Source organism: Rhinoraja longicauda, chromosome 4 (assembly GCF_053455715.1).
Source record: "Rhinoraja longicauda isolate Sanriku21f chromosome 4, sRhiLon1.1, whole genome shotgun sequence".
Classification (NCBI taxonomy): Eukaryota; Metazoa; Chordata; class Chondrichthyes; order Rajiformes; family Arhynchobatidae; genus Rhinoraja; species Rhinoraja longicauda.
The window spans coordinates 30,289,714-30,309,784 of record NC_135956.1 but is presented as its reverse complement, the minus strand read 5'-3'; the positions used below and the strand labels follow the sequence as shown (position 1 = coordinate 30,309,784).

General features: G+C 41.2%; 1 protein-coding gene across 5 annotated transcripts in view; it reads right to left on the bottom strand.

The window, feature by feature from the left end:
• LOC144592669 (clavesin-1-like) overlaps positions 1 to 20,071 on the bottom strand; it is a 69,777-nt gene that overhangs the window by 35,971 nt on the left and 13,735 nt on the right. For 4 of the 5 annotated variants that reach the window (XM_078397449.1, XM_078397451.1, XM_078397450.1 and 1 more), the window contains exons 3-4: positions 12,657 to 12,831; positions 1,116 to 1,226 (exon numbers count right to left, since the gene is read on the bottom strand). In XM_078397449.1, coding sequence (XP_078253575.1) covers positions 1,116 to 1,226; positions 12,657 to 12,831 — 286 coding nt within the window. The remainder of the gene's footprint in view (positions 1 to 1,115; positions 1,227 to 12,656; positions 12,832 to 20,071) is intronic. The other variant, XM_078397453.1, reaches the window with a different exon arrangement.

Genomic DNA, 20,071 nt, shown 5'->3' with positions numbered 1-20,071 from the left:
TTGTTTCGAAGCATTGTTAAAGTCAATCAAAAATGTAACTGATTCATTAATCATTGTTGAAGCTGTGCAAGAGTTCCTTTACTGACGAATCTTCATTGACCCTGTCATGGTCTTTGAAGATAATGAGAATCCCTTTGACGGTGAATTTGAATGAGGATTTCAATAGCTGTCCGAGAATGCCAAGAGACAGAACTTCTAGCATCACATGATATTGGGAGATGATTTTTCAGTGTGCTTACCCATTTAAGTGCCTGGTGATCTCATAGCTTATGAGCGATAAATTGCACTCAGCATTGCTATATGTTGCAGTGCTGGTCAGCTGACTGTTTAGTTTAGCGTAGTTTAGAGATACAGCGCGGAAACAGGCCCTTCGGCCCACCGAGTCCGCACCGACCCCCGCACAGTAACACTATCCTACACACACATTAGGGACCATTTTTACACATACCAAACCAATTAACCTACAAACCTGTACGTCTTTGGAGTGTGGGCGGAAACCGAAGATCTCAGAGAAATCCCCGGCAGTCACGGGGAGCACGTACAAACTCCATACAGACAGCACCCGTAGTCGGGATCAAACCCGGGTCTCTAGCACTGCAAGTGCTGTAAGGCAGCAACTCTACCGCTGCGCCACCGTGCCGCCCTGACTGCTTATCAGTTGTGAATCAGAAGTGAATCAGAAGTGCCCTGATTCAACAAAGAGAGAGAGGGGAAGAGAGGAGCATCAAAGCTAAAAGAAATGCTCCTGCAAAGGTTTCTGTTAATGTCTGTCTTTCACCAAATGTTCAAAATTAATTCAATTTGGACTTATGGATTCATGTTAATTGTATGCAAATTCAAAAACTAATTCATCTTTCAGAAGGTTAAAATGGAGTCTTCCCATAACTCGCCTTCAGTTTCAAGACAAGTTGAGCACAGATCAGAACTCTGTCTGAGGCAATAAATCACTTAAACTCACTGACACATGCAGATGAACAGATTCCTCTCGTTGTAACTTTGCCCTCCACTCCCATTTAACCAGACCGAAGAGTTTTATTATTCTGAACCATGCTTGCAAACTAATTGTTAATTGCCACGGTGAATCATGCGTACCATCTGTCTGAAATCTTAATTACCCTTTTCCTGGTCTTGTCTTTCAGGAATGGCTTTATTATCGTGTATAAAGCGTAGATGTACCATGGCTGGTTCACAAAATGGATGCCTCCAAAGCGTGCAGGGAAGCTGTCCTGCAGAGATCACAGAATCCAGTGATTAGTAACTTCAGAGAAACAGAAAATCAGCCACGGTGACTGTTGCCTATATATTCACGGCCACTGGAAGAGAATGTCCTCTAATTCTGATTTCTGGTTACTTTTATTTGTACCACAGAACTCAACCCACAAGTTGCAATGAGGGAAATAAGTACTGCTGATTTTCCATATCTACTTTCCAGGGTTCACCTGCTTAATTGTTTGCATTATGCAACTCCAGTAGCAAAGGTCCCAGTGTTACCTGGGCTTTGCTTTGTTTTATGCGGATTTACACAGGCTCTTGAAGCAGATTATAATTACTGGAGTTGGCCCAGAACAGCGGGCACAAGTGGTGGTGTGAATGTGATTTCCAGTTCCGAAGGAGGGCACGTGTCATAGAGTCATATGGCCCTTATGCCGAACCCATCCATGCCGACTATGAATGTGGACACGGCTTGAACAGGAGAGGTGTGGATGGGCTGTGGTGTTGAGGGAAAAATCTGAGAATGAAAGTCGGGCAGCAGATCTTTGGCAATTCACCGGGAAAATTGAACAATTGAATTGGTGAGTAATAACTTGCTTTAACAGACATACTAGGGGATGAAGGGTTTTTGCACTTTCAGTTAAGACAAACAATAAAACCAAACAATACATAGCACTAACCTCAACTATGAACTTCTGTGCACTGTCTTTGGTTGCATTAAAGAGAGGGTTTTTTTGCACCTGTATTGTGGCTATTAATTTATTGAAGTTTTGGTTATTACATGTTTATATGTATTGTGTTTATATGTTCACCATGCTGCTGCAAATAAAAATTAAATTGTTCTTTTGCTGGGACATATGACAATTAAACATTCTTGACTTGATTCTTGATGGACTCCTGATATAAGGTCTCTTTAAAGATCTATTATTTCCAACCCCATTCCCCCCGTCCTCTTTGACCTATATACCTTCCTCGGTTCACATTTCCCTGCCCTCTCTCCTCATCTTCCACCCTTTATGTCACCTTATTTCTAGATTATATTCACCCATCTGCCCATCAAAATCCCCCCTCACCTGTATCCAGCCATCACTTGCCAGGCTTTGTCTTGCCCCAACCTCTTTTCCAGCTTTCTCCCCCCTATACAATCAGTCTGAGGAAGGGTCCCGATCTGAAACATCACCTATCCATGTTTTCCAGAGATGCTTCCAGACCTGCTGACTTATTCCAGCACTTTATGTCTTTTTTTGTAAAGAAGCATCTGCAGTTCCTTGTATTAATTTTTTCAGAGATCACTGCTATTTTTCTTAATAGGTCTTTATGTTTGCTTGCTTATGGTGGGGCTTTTACCAAATTTCACATTTTAAGCTAAACTTATTAGCCTGCAAGATATATATATATATACTCTTAATTATTCCTTAGTGTTCTCTATCCTCTGATACCTATCCCCCAAATACAATATAAAAACAGAAATACTGGAAATATTCAGCAGATCTGGTTGTTCTGCAAAGAGAGAAGCAGAATTAACATTTCAGGTCAATAACATTTTATTACAGGTTATTTTCTGTTTTTATTTCAGATTTTAGGGTTTTGGTTTTTAACCTCCCAAATCCAGTTAGTTTTTAAGATTAGAAGCAGCGCTAACTTTTGTTTAGTGCTTCCAAATCAAAGGTCATGCATTCAAAGTTTACTCCAAAGAATCATATTGACAGAGAAAGAGGCCCTTTCAACTTTTGAGTCCACTTTGGCTCTTTGTAGAGCAACACAATTCATTCCATAAGATTGTCACAGTGGTTGTTTTTTTTCTTCTCAGTGCCTATCTTGTACTAACACATATCCCTTGATTCCCTTCATCATTAAAAATCGATCAATATCTGTCTCACACATACTCAGTGACTCCACCTTCATTCCCTCTTTGATAGAGAATTCCAAACTAACTTCTCAAACTTATCTCTGAAGAAGGCTCCCGACCTAAAACATCACAATCCGTGTTCTTCCACGATGCTGCCAGACCAGGGGCCACAGTTTAAGAATAAGGGGTAGGCCATTTCGAACAGAGACGAGGAAAAGCTTTTTCACTCAGAGAGTTCTAAATCTGTGGAATTCTCTGCCTCAGAAGGCAGTGGAGGCCAATTCTCGGGATGCTTTCAAGAGAGAGTTAGATAGAGCTCTTAATAATAGCGGAGTCAGGGGGTATGGGGAGAGGGCAGGAGTGGGGTACTGATTGTGGATGATCAGCCATGATCACATTGAATGGCGGTGCTGGCTCGAAGGGCCAAATGGCCTACTCCTGCACCAATTGTCTATTGTCTATTGACCCGCTGAGTTACTCCAGCACTTTGTATCTTTTGACACCCGGAGGCTGCAGCGCATCATTCGCTCAGCGCTCATTCGCAACCTTCCTCCCCCCCCCCCCCGCATCGACGAACTGTACACTGCAAGGGCCAGGAAGTGAGCGGGTATCATCTCTGACCCCTCTACCCCTCTCACCCTGGCTACAATCTCTTTGGGAGATCCCCTTGGGAGATGACTCCAGACTATCAAAACCTCCACATCCAGAGACAAAAACAGCATCTTCCCACGAGCGGTATCTCTACTTAACAGCTGCACTACACCTGTACATTCTGGTCTGTAAACCAATCAATTATGCACTCTCCAAGTGCTCTTTAGACATCTACATGTGCAATATATAGCAATGTGCCCAGCTTTACTCTTCCACTTTATTTTTAATTTTTAAAATTATAATGTTTTTTTATTCACGTTCACAAGTTATAGGAGTTGAATTCGGCCATTCGGCCCATCGAGTCCACTCCGCCATTCATTCATGGCTGATCTCTGCCTCCTAATCCCATTTTCCTGCCTTTTCCCCATGACCCTTGACACCCGTTGTAATCAAGAATTTGTCTATCTCAGCCTTAAAAATATCCACGGACTTGGCCTCCACAGCCCTTTGTGGCAATCAGTTCCACAGATTAACAACCCTCTGACTAAAGAAGTTCCTGCTCACCTCCTTTCTAAAAGAATGTCCTTTAATTCTGAGGCTATGACCTCTGGTCCTAGACTCTCCCATTATTCTGTTAGTTTCAATGAGGTCCCCCCTCTACCTTCTAAACTCTAGCGAGTGGAGGCCCAGTGCTGTCAAATGCTCATCATTTGCTAACCCACTCATTCCTGGAATCATTCTTGTAAACCTCCTCTGGACCCTCTCCAGAGCCAGCAAATCCTTCCACGGAAATGGGCCAAATTTGCTCCCAGTACTCCAAATATGGCCTGACCAGCGCCTTATAGAGCCTCAGCATTACATCTCTGTTTTTGTATTCCAGTCCTTTTGATATAAATGCTAGGATTGAATTGTCTGCTGTATATTGTGTTTTACCATGTGCGAGCAAAGCACCAAGTCAAATTCCTTGCATGTGTACATACTTGGCCAATAAAATTGATTCTGATTCTTTTTTGTAAACCAGCATCTGCAGTTCCTTGTGTACTTTACTCTCTGCTTTCTGCCCGCAGACCAATTGTCCCTGCATGTTAATATGTTTTCCTCAATTTCTTCAATTAGGTTCCCAAAAAATTGATTTTGTGAAAATCCAAAGAAATCAAATCATCTGATTATCCCACATCTATTCTGCTGCATGTTGTCTATTTCTCTTCTGACTGGCTCCGTTTCTGATTATGGAGAACATCACAGCCGTAGTCTGAGATGACATTACTAAAGGATCGTCCAGTGAGGCTACATTGGTGGAGCTGAGAATGCATATGCATTGTATGTGTGGTACTCAGAAGTGAACACAATACTAAAGTTGTGCAACATACATCCTGCTGATGTATTCTGCACCTCTTGGACACCAAATCTAGACTGACATTACAGAACATTATCAAGGATGTTTTCATTAATTCAGTGACCTTTCCATCCCTCAGATCAAAGAAAAACAAACATTTGTTTATTTTCCTAGTCAACATTTACATCTCAACCAATACCACTAAAGAAAATTTACTGTCATTAACCTCTATTAGTTGTTTTTCTGTGTAATTTGACTGAGCATAATTTGGCTGCCACATTGCCCCACATTATAATAGTTACTGCTGAAAGGAAACGCTTAATTAGCTTTGAAGTATTTTGAGACTTTGAGTCAAGAGTCAAGAGTGTTTAATTATCATATGTGCCAAAAAACGGAACAATGAAATTCTTTCTTGCAGCAGCTATTAGGCCTGTAAATGCAGATGAAATATAAATGTAGATGAAATATAATAATAAAAAATATTCAATAAAATAATAACCGTAATACTAGGCAGCCATAATAGATCTATGTAAGTGCAATATTTTCTTCACAGAAAAGGAGCTAATCTTGCATACAATTGGAGTATTAACTCATTCTACTTCCAGCATCATTACTAACAAAACTCTGAAATAACATTTGGAAAGCAAACTATCCTAAATGCCTTGGACAGGTGCATGGGTAGGAAAGGTTTAGAGGAATATGTGCCAAATGCAGGTGAGTGGGACTAGCTTAGATGGGGCATCTTGGTCGGCATGGATGAGTTGGGCTGAAGGGCCTGTTTCCGTGCTGTATGGCTCTTATGCAAGCATAAATGCGTCAAATAAGAACCATTATCTGAAATACCAATGCAAATACTGTGCATGTTGGAAAATATGCACAGTATATTGGGGCTGCAAGGCTCGGTGCTGGGACCGCAGCCATTTACAATACACATTAATGATTTAGATGAAGGAATTAAAAGTAACATTAACAAATTTGAAGATGACACAAAGCTGGGTGGCAGTGTGAACTGTGAAGAGGATGCTATGAGGATGCAGAGTGACTTGGACAGGCTGGGTGAGTGGGCAGATGCATGGCAGATGCAGTATAATGTGGATAAATGTGAGGTTATCCACTTTGGAGGCAAGAACGGGAAGGTAGATTATTATCTGAATGGTGTCAGGTGAGGAAAAGGGGAAGTACAACGAGACCTGGGTGTCCTAGTACATCAGTCACTGAATGTAGGTATATAGGTACAGCAGGCAGTGAAGGAAGTTAATGGCATGTTGGACCATAACGAGAGGAGTTGAGTATAGGAACAAAGAGGTCCTTCTGCAGTTGTACAGAGCCCTGGTGAGACCACACCTGGAGTATTGTGTGCAGTTTTGGTCTCCTAATTTGAGGAAGGACATTCTTGCTATTGAGGGAGTGCAGTGTAGGTTCACGAAGTTAATTCCCGGGATGGCGAGACTGTCATCTGTTGAAAGAATGGAGCGACTGGACTTCTATTGGATGAGAGGGGATCTTACAGAAACATAAAAATCATTAAGGGATTGGATACGTTAGAGGCAGGAAACATGTTCCTGATGTTCGGGGAGTCCAGAACCAGGGGCCTCAGTTTAAGAATAAGGAGTAGGCCATTTAGAACTGAGATGAGGAAAAACTTTTTCACACAAAGAGTTGCGAATTTGTGGAATTCTCTGCCACAGAAGACTATGGAGGCCGATTCATTGGATGCATTCAAAAGAGAGTTAGATAGAGCTCTTCGGGCTAGCGGAATCAAGGGGTATGGGGAGAAGGCAGGAACGGGGTTGTGGATGATCAGCTATGATCACATTGAATGCCGGCGCTGGCTCGAAGGGCCGAATGGGCTACTCCTGCACCTATTGTCTATATATCTAATGTACATAACGTTCAACTGTGCCTCTGGAAAGTTGGAATTGATGTTAAAGATACAATGTTGAATTCAGAAGCTGTAATGTAGGGAGGTGTTATGCAAGCTTGACTAGATCAGTTTAGGATACGAAGCAGTCCAACTGCAAGTGAGACACGGAATTAAAGGGACAGTGAATTGGGTGCTCAGGGTCACTGATGTGGATTAAATAGAAGTGTTCGACTGGTGACACACCCTGCGCTTAGTTTCACCAGAGTAGACGAGATTACATTTTGAGCAGTGAATAAGGCACACGGAATTGCCTTGTGGAAAGACAAGCAAATCATTCCATACCTGTAAAGGCAGTTTGGACCCTGGAAGGCAGGAGTTTTCACCAAAGGATCCCATGGAATGTGCACCAGTAGATGGGGTAGGTATTTGTAAAGGTGGAGGAATGGACACCATATCCAAAAGGGATTGGAGATTGCTGGTGCACCTCCCTTCTTTCTACCAACTATCTCCCCTCGACTTCATCAGTCTTAAGAAGGCTCCCAACCCAAAACGTTATCTGTTTATTTCCCTCCACGGGTGTTGTCTGGCCCATTGAGTTCCTCCAGCAGTTTGTTTTTGCCCCAAAGGGAATGTGTGTCTTCAGGTATTGTGTCATACATGTAACTGCAGCTGATATTAGAGGCACACAGTTACATGTTACATGCATTGATGTGATGCAGTGTTCCCTCTATCTGGTCCATGAGCATCCTAATCGCAGTTAGTAACTGGACAGCATCATCTTCATATCAATGTTTGCGCATCCTTGGCATAAAAGCAATTGACCCTTACCTTATATAACCTTGCTTGGGGAAAGTGCACAGTGATTTAACATGACATGCAGTTTATGCCTATTTTATTTAATAGCTTAAGGCAGAGAAAGCCGATCCCAGTGAATGAGTCTCATGACTGTCGTACATTAAGAGGTAGATACATTTCATGCTGAGAGGGCTTGCAAATATCGTTGTTTTCAAGTTTTGCTCGAGTGGAAAACTGAAAAGGTATTTTGATTCCTTCCGTAATTGTAGGGTGTGTCAGCAGCTCGACTCAAAATATACCCGTACATCACTGAGTTAGTCCAGCGGCTATGCAGAAGGAAGTACCTGTGGGAGGATGGTGCTTTTTAATGTTCCATTTTGAGATGTAAAATTATTGGGTGTAAATCAGACTCCTCTACAATAAACGGGTCCGAATAAAACAAACGAGAAAAGAAAAGGGGGTCGCAACTCATATTTTTGTCATTTCCATACAATGCATTCGGTCTGACTTGGCTCTGACTGTTAAAGGTGCTTCATAAATGAAAGGTAGAGTCATAGTGTCCTAAAGCATGGAGGCCTTTCTGCCCACAAATCCAGACCATCCATCACCAGCCCAACATTTATCCCACTTTATTCTCCTCACATTTCCCTCAACTCCTTCCAGAATCTACCATTTGCCCAAACACAAGGCCAATTTACAGCACCCAGTCCTTCAACCCCATCTGTATCTTATCTAATGCCATTTACAGATCATCACAATTTCCTTGTTCCATATTTAATGATGCCCAAAACAAACTAAAAGTAAAATTTGATATTTACTGTTAAATCATGCTTTTAAAAATCTGTATATCTTCACTCCTGGATCCATCTCTTTACTCCTCCACTCTGCTCATTCTCTATTAATTTACCAAAATTTATCAGGTGGCATTTCCCTTCAAGAATCATGTTTTTCAAGCATCTGCCCTTTCCTTTGTTTCATGCAACCTTCCCATTGCCTTGCAAATTGGTATCATCATTAATGTTCTTTCTACGACTAAATGACTTATGTTTATGGACAATGGGTGCTCTGGAACATGTAACTAATCGTGATTTGCTACTATATTGGAAAAATGTTCACTTACTATTTTGCTTTCTATCATTTTTCCATTGGCTGGTTAAATCAACCCTTCACTTTAAAGTTTGGATAGAGATAAATGATCGCAGTGAATGTTAAGGAATCAACCTTCATGTAACATGTAACATGGAACATGTAATAAAATAGTGGAGAATTTGCTTAATGGTGAGAGATCGGGTAGTGTTGATGTTCAAAGATGTGCTTGTACGCAAGTCACTGAAGGCCAACGTGCAAGCACAACAAACGATTAGGAGGACAAATGGTATGTAATTACGATAGGGTTTGTTTACAGGAGTCAGGAGGTCCTATTACAATTGTATTGGACCTGGAGTAGAAGAGAGGTTGAATTTTCCATTGGTCTGGTTAAATCAACCCTTCACTTTAAAGTTTGGATAGAGATAGATGATCGCATTTAATAGAGATAAATTGGAGGAACAGCATCTCATATTTCGCTTGGACAGCTTACAACCCAAGGGTATGAGTTGTGATTTCTCTAACTTCAAGTAACCCCTGCGTTCCCTTCCTCTCCATCCCTCACCCGCCTGTCATACCAGGTTTTCATTCTCACCTAGCAAACAGCTAATAATGGCCTGTTTCCTTTATCATTGTTACTTTTTTGCATATCTTTCATTCATTTATTCTGTATCTTTCTACATCGTCTATATCTCTCATTTCCCTTTCCCGTGACTTTCAGTCTGAAGAAGGGTCTCATCCCGAAACGTCACCCATTCTTTCTCTCCAGAGATCCTGCCTGTCCTGCTGAGTTACTCCACCATTTTGTGTCTATCTTCGGTTTAAACCAGCATCTGCAGTTCCTTCATACACATTAAATCGCATCTGTTCACCATTATTCAGAAGAATATGAGGAAATCTCATTGAAACAAAGAAAAAGTTCTTGTCAGGTTAGATGCAGGGAGCATGTTTCTCCTGACTGAGTCCAGAACAATGGACACATTTGAAGATAATGGAGCAAGTTATTTCAAACGAGGAAGTGTTTTTCCACTCAGAGTAGTGCACCTTTGGAATTATCTGAAGTCCAGTCAGTGGTTTCATTCCAAATGGAAGTTATTATTTTTTTGCCCATTAAAGGAATCAAGGTATATGGTGGCAGTGGAAAAAGGAAAACTTCAGCTATAATTTTGATAAATGTGGGGCAGGCTTAATGGGCCGGACTACTCTGATTCCTATTTTATAGAAGAATTGATATTTCTGAAACATACCTCCTCTCTTGACCTGGGTAGAAAAGTAAAAGTGAGTGTAAATAGGGTTTGAGTTGATACTGGCAGTATCTATCACTAAAGTTTGTAAATGGGAGAATGTAGAATCTTAGTTTGTCAATACCATACTTGAGTTTTTACGTATTGGGCATGATATGTTAAATAATCTGCTTATTCTACATCCCATATATTACCCGGGCCTTGACAAGCTCAATTTGCTTCCTGTACCCTAGACAATTGGCTGCATGATTCTCACCTTCATCTTCCTATCTCCATTTTGTCTGAGCATCATTTTTTCAGGTATAAATATACCTGTGCACATTTCTCTGTTGACCGTGGAGTATTGTTTGTTTACTGCTCCCTTTGGTTTGGAAAAACATTTCATTTTCTTCTCTCCCTTTCTATACCAGCCACCACTTAAAAATGTCTCAGGACATTTACAAATCGCAAGTACAGGCCACTTCTCTACAGAGCTGATAATTGACCCACTGTACATTTCCAGGTCTAACAATATTCATCATCACAACCCTTCTGCAAAGGTCTTTAAAATTCTATTTATGTCAGAAGTAATATGAACATGCACATTGTAGTTTGCTGTTAGATCTCATTAGTGTTTTGTGTAATAATCAGATTACAAGAGACGTTTTTAATAGTTGATGGCGCAAATTAACACATTCAGACAGCAGATGGATTCATACACCGTTAATAGTTCCACAATAGCTGCAATGTTCTCCTGAGTGGTTGTAAATTGATCAAGATTTAATTTAACACGAGTGATTTCAAAACATATTCCTGACATTTCAAGATTCTCTGCACAGGAGTTTTTTAAATAGTCAGATACTGACTATTAATACTAGGGTTTTTCTCTCCATCACTTACTATGTTACTAAGCTATGTTAGATAGCTTACAGACACATGGTCCACCCAATCTTATCCTTTTAGTGCTCAGATGCAACGTTTATCAAAATGGGATCACTGTTAAATTCTAGCTGACAGACCACTGCCATTTAATAGTTTGGCTCTGCACAGAGACCCAGATAGGTGAGCTACAGTATTTGCTGACACAAATTCCCACAGTTTCAGTTGATTTCCGCCCATAGTAACAGAATTTCTCTGGTTGCTGCCTTCTATCCTACAAACCTGATTTTTGTTTTGTAGATTGTTCACGAGATGATCCTACCATGAGGCACCTTATTCTCTCTCAGTGTTTCCTTTGGGATATCTTTGATCTTTTCTCATCAGTTCAAATGCTGTACTCATGAATACAAGAGAAGCCTTGATGTTGATAAGTGACCTTTAGCTTCCCTTAAGCCTCTGACCTTTTTTTCTATTTTTACCAGGACCACACAGACTTATAACTTAGACCTAATAACTTAGCTGGAAATATATAAAACACTTGATGTATTGATAGTGGACCAATTGCACTGCCTCCCATTCTTATAATATTGTAATGGGACACAGAAGTGTGGAATTCCATAATACTGAATGCAGATCCTTTTTGCGAAATCATCCAGATTTTAAAACTCAAGCTTTGTATATTTCATTTTTTAATCTTTTGGATTTGCCTAATCCACTTTCACTTTGTGACACTCTACCTAACTTCCTCTTTAAATAAAGTAACTTAATTTTCTGATCATTCTCTGTACGGCTCCATCTGATTATCTTTTACTTGTTACTCCTACTGCATCTCACTGGGCCAAACTGCTTTCCTTCGCTGAGAGCAAGCCAAGTCAGTTCTGAAAAAAATACTCTTGAGAGAAAAGATATATTTAGTTTAGAGATACAGCCTGGAAACAGGCCCCTTCTGCCACCGAGTCCACACCGGCCATCGATCACCCTTTCACACTAGTTCTATGTTATCCCACTTTTGCATCCACTCTCTACACACTAGGATAACTTGCAGTGGCCAATTAACCTACAAAACCGCACGTCTTTGGGACACGGGAGGAAACTGCAGCATCTAGAGGATACTCATCCGGTCACAGGGAGAACATGCAAACTGCACAGACAGCACCCAAGGTCAGGATCGAACCCAAGTCTCTGGTACTGTGTGGCAGCAGCTCTACCAGCTGTGCCACTGTGCCGCCCATGGTTCTAATGGTTCTTTCCAGTTTGTTTTCCTCATATTGGGAAGTGCCTTATATCTATCTGCACAGTGCCCTTTGCTGATGGGGAATTCACCTTTCAAGAAGCTATATCCTATTATTGTGTCTTATACGGGTGATGAAACAGTGACTGCTATATTTTCTCAAATTCTGAAGGTAACAAAGAACAAAAAATATAGAACACAGAGATAGAGCACAGGAACAGCAAACATAGAGCACAGGAACAGACCCATTGGCCCACAATGTCTGTGCTAAACATGATGCAAAGACCAACTCTTACCTGCCTGCACATAACCCGTATCCCTCCATTCCCTACAAATCCATGTGCCATATCTATCTGCCTCCACCACCACTCCTGGCTGTACATTCCAGGTACTCACCACCTACTGCATAAAATACGTGCCCCGCACATCTTCTTTACACTTTGCCCCTCTCACCTTAAACCGACAACCTACTAGTATTTGATATTTTCAACCTGGGGAAAAAGGTTCTGACCGTTGAAGGTTTTAACAGTTTGTAAAACAATGAAACTTTTCATTCCAAAATAGATGAAAAAAAACATGGAATTACTAACCTGCAATCCCTCTATGGCTAGTCTCAGTATAGTGGGAGTCAGTTTGGAGGCTTGTTTGAATGTGAAATTACTCCAGTCTATGATTAGCACAAATCCATTTATCTGTAACTCTGGATCTTCAATAAGGATTTCCAGGGACAGGAGAATAGCTCGGAGAATGTCCACGAAGGTATTCCTGAAAAAGAATGCCATACAAGAACCAAGGGATTAGAATTATCCATAGTCTTTGAAGTAGATCCACAGACCCAATGATTTTGAAAGAATATTTCAATTTGGGGATTTTATTGCTGAAAAAATCCATTTTAGTCAATGGCTCATTTCTTCTGACGTATGACAGATGTGCGATTTCCAAACCTGATACTTTTTTCCAAGTTCAGATTTACAATAATTCAGATTCTCTGATATTATTGGATTGATTTACAATGTGCAATCTGATTATATTAGATTTTCTTGGCACTTCCATAATCATTTTATTCAATTCTATAAATTGAAAAGCCTGCAATAAGGACAGTTCTTAGTACTTTAGTATTAATGGAAAGTAGTTTCAGCCTAACAAACCCATGTCCAATTTAGGCAAGAAGTTAAGGAATGATTGTGGTAGGTAGTGTCCCCTCACTATATCAACCTCCTGAGCAAAGCAAGACGTGGAAAGAACTCTTAAAGATCTTTTTTAATCTTTCCAAGTCCACATTACAATTGAAAGGATATTCAATATGGCAATCATAGAATGCCAACCTGGCAGATACCTCGGTGTGGGTGGTCTTGTATAAACATCTATAAATGCTAATCTTGGACCGGTACATTTAATATAACGGTGTCCATGTTTTACACATTAGCAGCTTCTCGTAAAATAATCTTTTATCAAGGGTGTAGTTATGCTGTCGCTATGAGTTGCTTCTGGCTGAACTCACAATGCATTTAAAATTTAATGGTGAGAGTGAAATTTATAGGTACATGTGCTCAGCCAACACCTGCTTCCTCAAAACGCTGCCTGCAGCCATGCCATATAAATCAAACGTTGCCAGGCAAGATATGGCTTCTAACTACTGACTTTTGCTGTAGTCGGAAGGAACATTAATATCCTGAAAATGGAATAGTTGGAATTGTAACTTTTTTTCATTGCCTGTCCCATATCTCAATAGATTGGACACAAATAATAGATTGCTTTTACAAATGAGCCACATAGATCATAATCTTATACTCCTGTCCTTAATAGATAGATCTAACATTACAAATTGTTAAAATGCCATTGCAGAAAATAAGTAATTGGAAACAAGGAATGAAGTTACATAATAGAAATTTGGTTGCTTGGGTGTGTCCAGCTGAACTCAAATCCTGACATTCCACTCCACTGACTTTCAATAGAACCATCAAGCATGGGGTGAGTACACTCAGCAGCCAATATGCTTATATCTGTTTAAAATTGGTGGTCAAGGACAAAGTTGTCCAAGTATCAATTGTGCAGCAAAATATATGAATACAGTAAACCCTTGTTATAACGCACCACGGGAAGGTGGGGGGGAATGGTATCCGCTATTACAGATTGTCCGCTATAACTGAGTAAGGTATTATCATTGAAAGTAGTTGAAATAAACAACTGCAGATGATGGTTAAAAGGACATGAAGTGCTGGAGTAACTCAGCACGTCAGGCAGCAACACTGGAGAACATGGATAGATAACATTGGGACCCTTCTTCAGACTGATTTAGTCTGTTGAGTTACTCCAGTACTTTGTGTCATTTCACCTTAAAACTAGGCATCAATGCAGCTGGTCTGCATCAGCGAACCCTTCGTCACCAATTACCGCACAGTCCGGTAAACGCAGCTGTTGTTGCGGCTCATATTGTAGCCCCTGACCGTCAGCTCTTTCTTCAGGCCGCTGCCAAAGGCAAGATGCACTCGGTTACCATAGGGCTCCCTCCCCTCCCACCAGCTGCCTATTCTTCCTTTCTGCTATCACCTTGTCCGCTCCCCAACACCGCCACCTTTTCCTCCTTCTCCCCCGCAGTTGTCAACATCTCAACATCTTCCAAGGTGGAGTATGTTGGTGACTCCAGAGGAGAAGGAGAAGGCGGCAGTGATGGGGGGGGGGGGGGGGGGGGGAAGAGGCCGAGTGAACAAAGCAATGGGAGGAGGAGGAGGCAGCAGTGGAGGGGTGGGGGGATGGAGGAGAGGCCGAATAGACAAATTAATGGGGGAAGAGCAGGCGGCAGTGGGGGGGGGGGGGGGGGAGGGGAAGAGGCCGAGTGGACAAAGCAATGGGAGAAGGAGGAGGGGACGGCGATGGAGCTACAAAGCTACAGGAAGAAAGAGCTGACAGGAAGAAGCTGCAGCTGGTGAGAGGGGAGGGAGCCCCACAACGACCAAGCATGTCCTGTCGGTGGCGGCAGCCTGAAGAAATGCTGTCCCGAGGCTACAACGTGAGCCGCAATAACAGTCGTGTCGACTGGACATGTGGTGGGTGAAGAAGTGCTCGCTGGTGCACCTTGCAAGCCGGGGTGGCGTCAGAAGCCAGGACGGTAAATGACCAGGAGATGGTGCAAGCCGAGGGTCGGAAGGTCGGTCCCAAAATCCGCTATAAAGGGGGTCCATTAAAACAAGGGTTTAATGTATATATATCTGTAACTTTGAACTGGACCACAGCCAAGTGAGGGTTAAAATCGGACACCACAAACAATTATTTTCCAGGGCTTCTCAAATCTGAGTATTTGTGAGTTGCCACTTTAAGCAAATTAATGCCAATGCATTTTTCTGAAGCAAACTCAGCATGAAGTTAGAAATTCAGCCACTGAACTGAGAAAAACATGGTGCAGATGGTGCAGACTATAATAAATTAACAGCAGTTGTTGGGATGTAATATTTGGTGGGGATCTTCTTTTAACACAACAAATTAAGTGCAATCAATATACAAATGACAGATTATGCAACGTGCAACTGGAATGTATTGGGACTACCAAACATTTAGGGTTATTTTTAGTTGGTGCTTTAAAAGTACTGTTACTGTAAATTTAGGTCAAATTAATTTTTGTCTTCTAACATATCTTAAATGGAGGAAATGGAGTAATATCTGATATAATATTTGATAGAATATGTCTATATCTCTCGTTTCCCCTTCCCCTGACTCTTAGTCTGAAGAAGGGTCTCGACCCAAAATGTCACCCAATTCTTTTCTTCAGACATGCTGTCTGTCCTGCTGAATTACTCCAGCTTTGTGTCTATCTTCGGTTTAACCAGCATCTGCAGTTCCTTCCTACACAATATTTGAATAAGTTGTGCTCATCCTTGGTATATTGAGTCCCAACTGAATCTCCATGCCAAACCTACATATTAGTAGATTCAAATGCATATTCTTATTAAATTGTGATTTTAAACTCAAGAGCTCCTTATTACCTTTTATGTGCACAAATACACTTTTTTTTTAAATCTCAGCTTGTTCTCACACAATGTCACCTGCTTATTATTTCTAGTTTTTAACCTTGCAGTTTTACACTATTTTATTATTTATTTGTGTTATTTTAAATGAAGAAGAGAGCACATATTTAAAATAGCATATGAGAATATGGCATTGCTTCTGATGTATGGCTATATCTAGATTAGTTTAGTTTACTTTAGTTTAGAGATACAGCTCTTGAGCCCACCGATTCTCAGCTGACCAACGATCAGCGATAGTTCTATGTTATCCCAGTTTCACATCCTACACAATAGGGGCAATTAACAGAAGCCAATTAACCTACAACCTGTATGTCTTTGGAATGTGGGAAGAAACCGGAGCTCCCAGAGTATGGTCACAGGGTATGACCAGAGTATGGCCATACAAACTTCATACAGACAGGACCTGTGATCAGGATTGAATCTTGGCCCCTAGCGCTGTAAGGCACCAACCCTACTGCAGTGCCACTGTGCTGGCACACTAACAGAATTATAGTTTGTTGATTCTATATTCCACAAGCTTATCCAGAGTAACAGATGGTCCAGACTCTCCCTCTTGTTCTCTTCAGGAAAGAGGACAGAAAGTTCTGGGAGGTTGCGTTTTTTTAAATGGTACAGCCTGGCATAGAAGGATTTGCAGAACCTCATTGCGTCAGGCTGCTAGGACGTTGGAGAGCATCCTCTTCCATTTCACTGCTGCTCCCTCTACAAGGCCTCAGCAAGAAATAAATGTCATCATACCTCAACCCACACCACCGAGAAGACACTGGATTGAAAGATAATCTTGGAGTATTCCAAGGCAAAGAGTGAGGCTTGGGTTCTCCTTGAAACCCTCCCCTCTTTGACCACAGAAGGAGCGGATTTAGCAGGTTTTTCTCGTTATGGCAAGTTTCCCTTTGCCTCTTTCTGGCCTTTCGAACACCTGTGAGGATGAAGAATCTTTTGATGTTTTCTTTAATCGATTCCCACCGAGGATCACAGCGAGGTTTTGTGTTTCGCCAATCTGTGTATTCTCTTTTAAGTCCCTCTATTTTTGTGTGGTCACCAGTTTCACTTTTAGCTTCCATATTTCCCAGCCAGTGTTATGGCCTTCTTGTAGGACACAGTCAGCTAGTATGAGACAGTGCTCAGAGAAACACTGGTGTGACTTTGTATGAGCATGAGAATTTGGATCACAAATAGGATATCTATCCAAGATTAGACAGAATTGCCTGGTCTAAATTTGGTGCATTATCATACTTTGCCTGCACAACATGGCAATATGTACTGTTTTCATCAGAATCCTAAATGTAGGATCCAGTTTGCTGATCATTCCAATCACATCAAAAATGTACTTAGTCACGGCCAGAACAACTGGCAGGAAGGTCAGAAGTCAGCCGTGGACTTAGAGCTGAATTACATATTAATAATCCAGATGAATCACTTCTATACATTATGTCCTCTACAGGGATATGAACTAAATAGTCAATGGGACAAGTTCAAGTAGGCAACTCAATCCGCATGGACACGTTGGCCCTAACGACCTGTTTCCGTGCTGTACAGCTCTATGACTCCAACTAGCTGCCAACCAGCTCTCTGTGATGGTGCAGTGTCTAACTGCAGCAGAATGCCCAGGCCAGAGAAATTATCATTACTGCCTCCACAGATTGATCACTTGCAAGTCTAACATAGTTGCTGAGGTGGGGTGAGCTGCACTCCTGCAAAAACAACAGTTTGCCCTTGACCTTGGTGAGATATCACAAAGTTGCAATTCATCATATAGTTCTGACCTGCACATGCTGCCCTGTTGCTCAATATACTCCTCCCCATCCTCCTCACCCTTCCCCCACAATCTCTCTCTCCGTGACACTGCTTGCCACCTGAGGTGAGGGTTCAGGCCAGAGCTCTGGTCTAATGCCAGGGGTCGTGTATGAAACTTTCATTTAATAGATTCGCATCATAGCACTACTGCTGTAGAAAATTAACAAATGGAAGCTAGGCACTTCTTTGGGGTTTGTGATGTTTGGGGGTGGGGAGGTGCAAGAATGTCCCCAAAAAAGGGGTAAGTACCATGCATTAAGTTGGCACATCCCCTCATGATTAGTTACTGGATTGTTACACGTCTTATATTTCTCTGTTTCTGTTGCCTCCACAATGCTTCTTTTTTTAAATGGAATAATTGTTCTGCTTCAGCTTGATGTGAACTTGATCCTATATCCCAGATTTGAAAAGGAATTTGCTAACCACCGCACCACCTAACTGCTGAGTGTAGTTCCTGAGAACCAAAGATTTACTGCATTGTCATTTCATACAAAAAGTTACATATTTCCTCTGGTCCTGCAGTAACAAAAATGTAATCTGTCTACTAACAATGCTACATAAAATACATTCATGAAAATATATAATTTAAGAAGTTTATACCATAAAACAACATTGCACCTTTGAAACGATACAACTGTAATGATCTTTAAGTGTAGGCATATGTCACTAAAATGTCCATTTTACCTCATGCTATTTTGACAGTAAATTAGAAAGTAATAATATCACATTCACAGCATTTCTGTTCTACTTGCAACTTTGTTAAATGTCCCTGAATCCACACGAGTTTTGTTCAGTGTTCCTGCATTGCTAAAGAGCTATTTCTATTTAGAGGCACTGAAAAACATACAAAGAACAGCAACAAAGACAGCCCAGACCATAAATCACCGAGTTGCAAGAGAAGCAGCTGTTCTCTCTGGAGAAAAAGGATGGGTAAGGGGAACATGATCCATGCTTTTAACATCACTGAGAAAGCCAGGAGGCACAACAGCAATTCATGAATAAAAAAAGATTACAAAGTATGGGCAGACCGGCACAGAGCACAGAGGACGTGGACCCTGATGTGCATTTCAAAGGAAATTGTCAATCCGAGATCAGAGCGATGAATTCAGGGCTAAGGTTAAAATGGAAATGATGTGAGAAAGCTAGAGGGTTGAAAGGCTTTTTTTCTCTTTCCCACTATTCGATGTACTCAATGTTTGCTAATCATCAATACGAATATGTTGTTTCAAAATTAGTACTTTAAAACAAATGTAATCATATTTTGTTTGTAAACGTATAAGTGAGGTCATAAGTACCACATTGGATGACCGAAGCAAAATAAAGATTTTTTTAGATTTCCTTTGATGTCCCAGATGGCTCATTCACAAACACATGATTCCTGCTGGAAGTATGAGGTCATCCTAAACCAGCTTTACTTTAATTAAGTGCATATTCTCTGAGACTTCTCCTGCACCACAGTTTGTTGGTTTAGTCGAGTTGGAAGGCTAATGGAATAAGATGCAGTGGTTCATTTTCAAATTTCTTTTACCCCTGGCACTGGTCAGATGATGACGGTTTCATATTTAATGACTCAAACGCCCTGTGCCTTTAAGGTCCTTGTTCAGGTATGCCTGCCGGCCTTTGTCTAAATAGGCCAGGTTCAGCTTATATGGGGAAAACCTAAAAAGCTGCCTTTATAATGTTATCAGTTACTTTTTGACTTGAAAGGTAATAGACACCAGAGAGGGAGGGATGTCTATTACTGATTAATAATTATCCTTGCTTGGCCAATAAAATTTGATTTAAATAGATGTCAACAAAACTTTTGACATAAGCATCCACATGCTGGGCCCCTCACCTGTATCCACCTATCACTTGCCGGGCCCCTCACCTGTATCCACCAATCACTTGCCAGGCTTTGTCCCGCCCCATCTCTTTTCCAGCTTTCTCCCCACCTACTATAATCATTCTGAAGAAGGTTCCAATCCAGAATGTAGTCTGTCCATTTCCCTCCACAGATGCTGCCTGACCCAATGAGTTCCTCCAACACCTTTTATGCTCAAGGTTCCAGCATCTACAGTTTCATGTGTCTCGAAGAACATTAGAAATGAGATCAGGATGAGGTCAATTGCCCTTCAGCATTCTCTGACACTCAGAAAAATCATGGATGATTAAATCTCAGCCATAGAACCATTTTTCTATTTTCT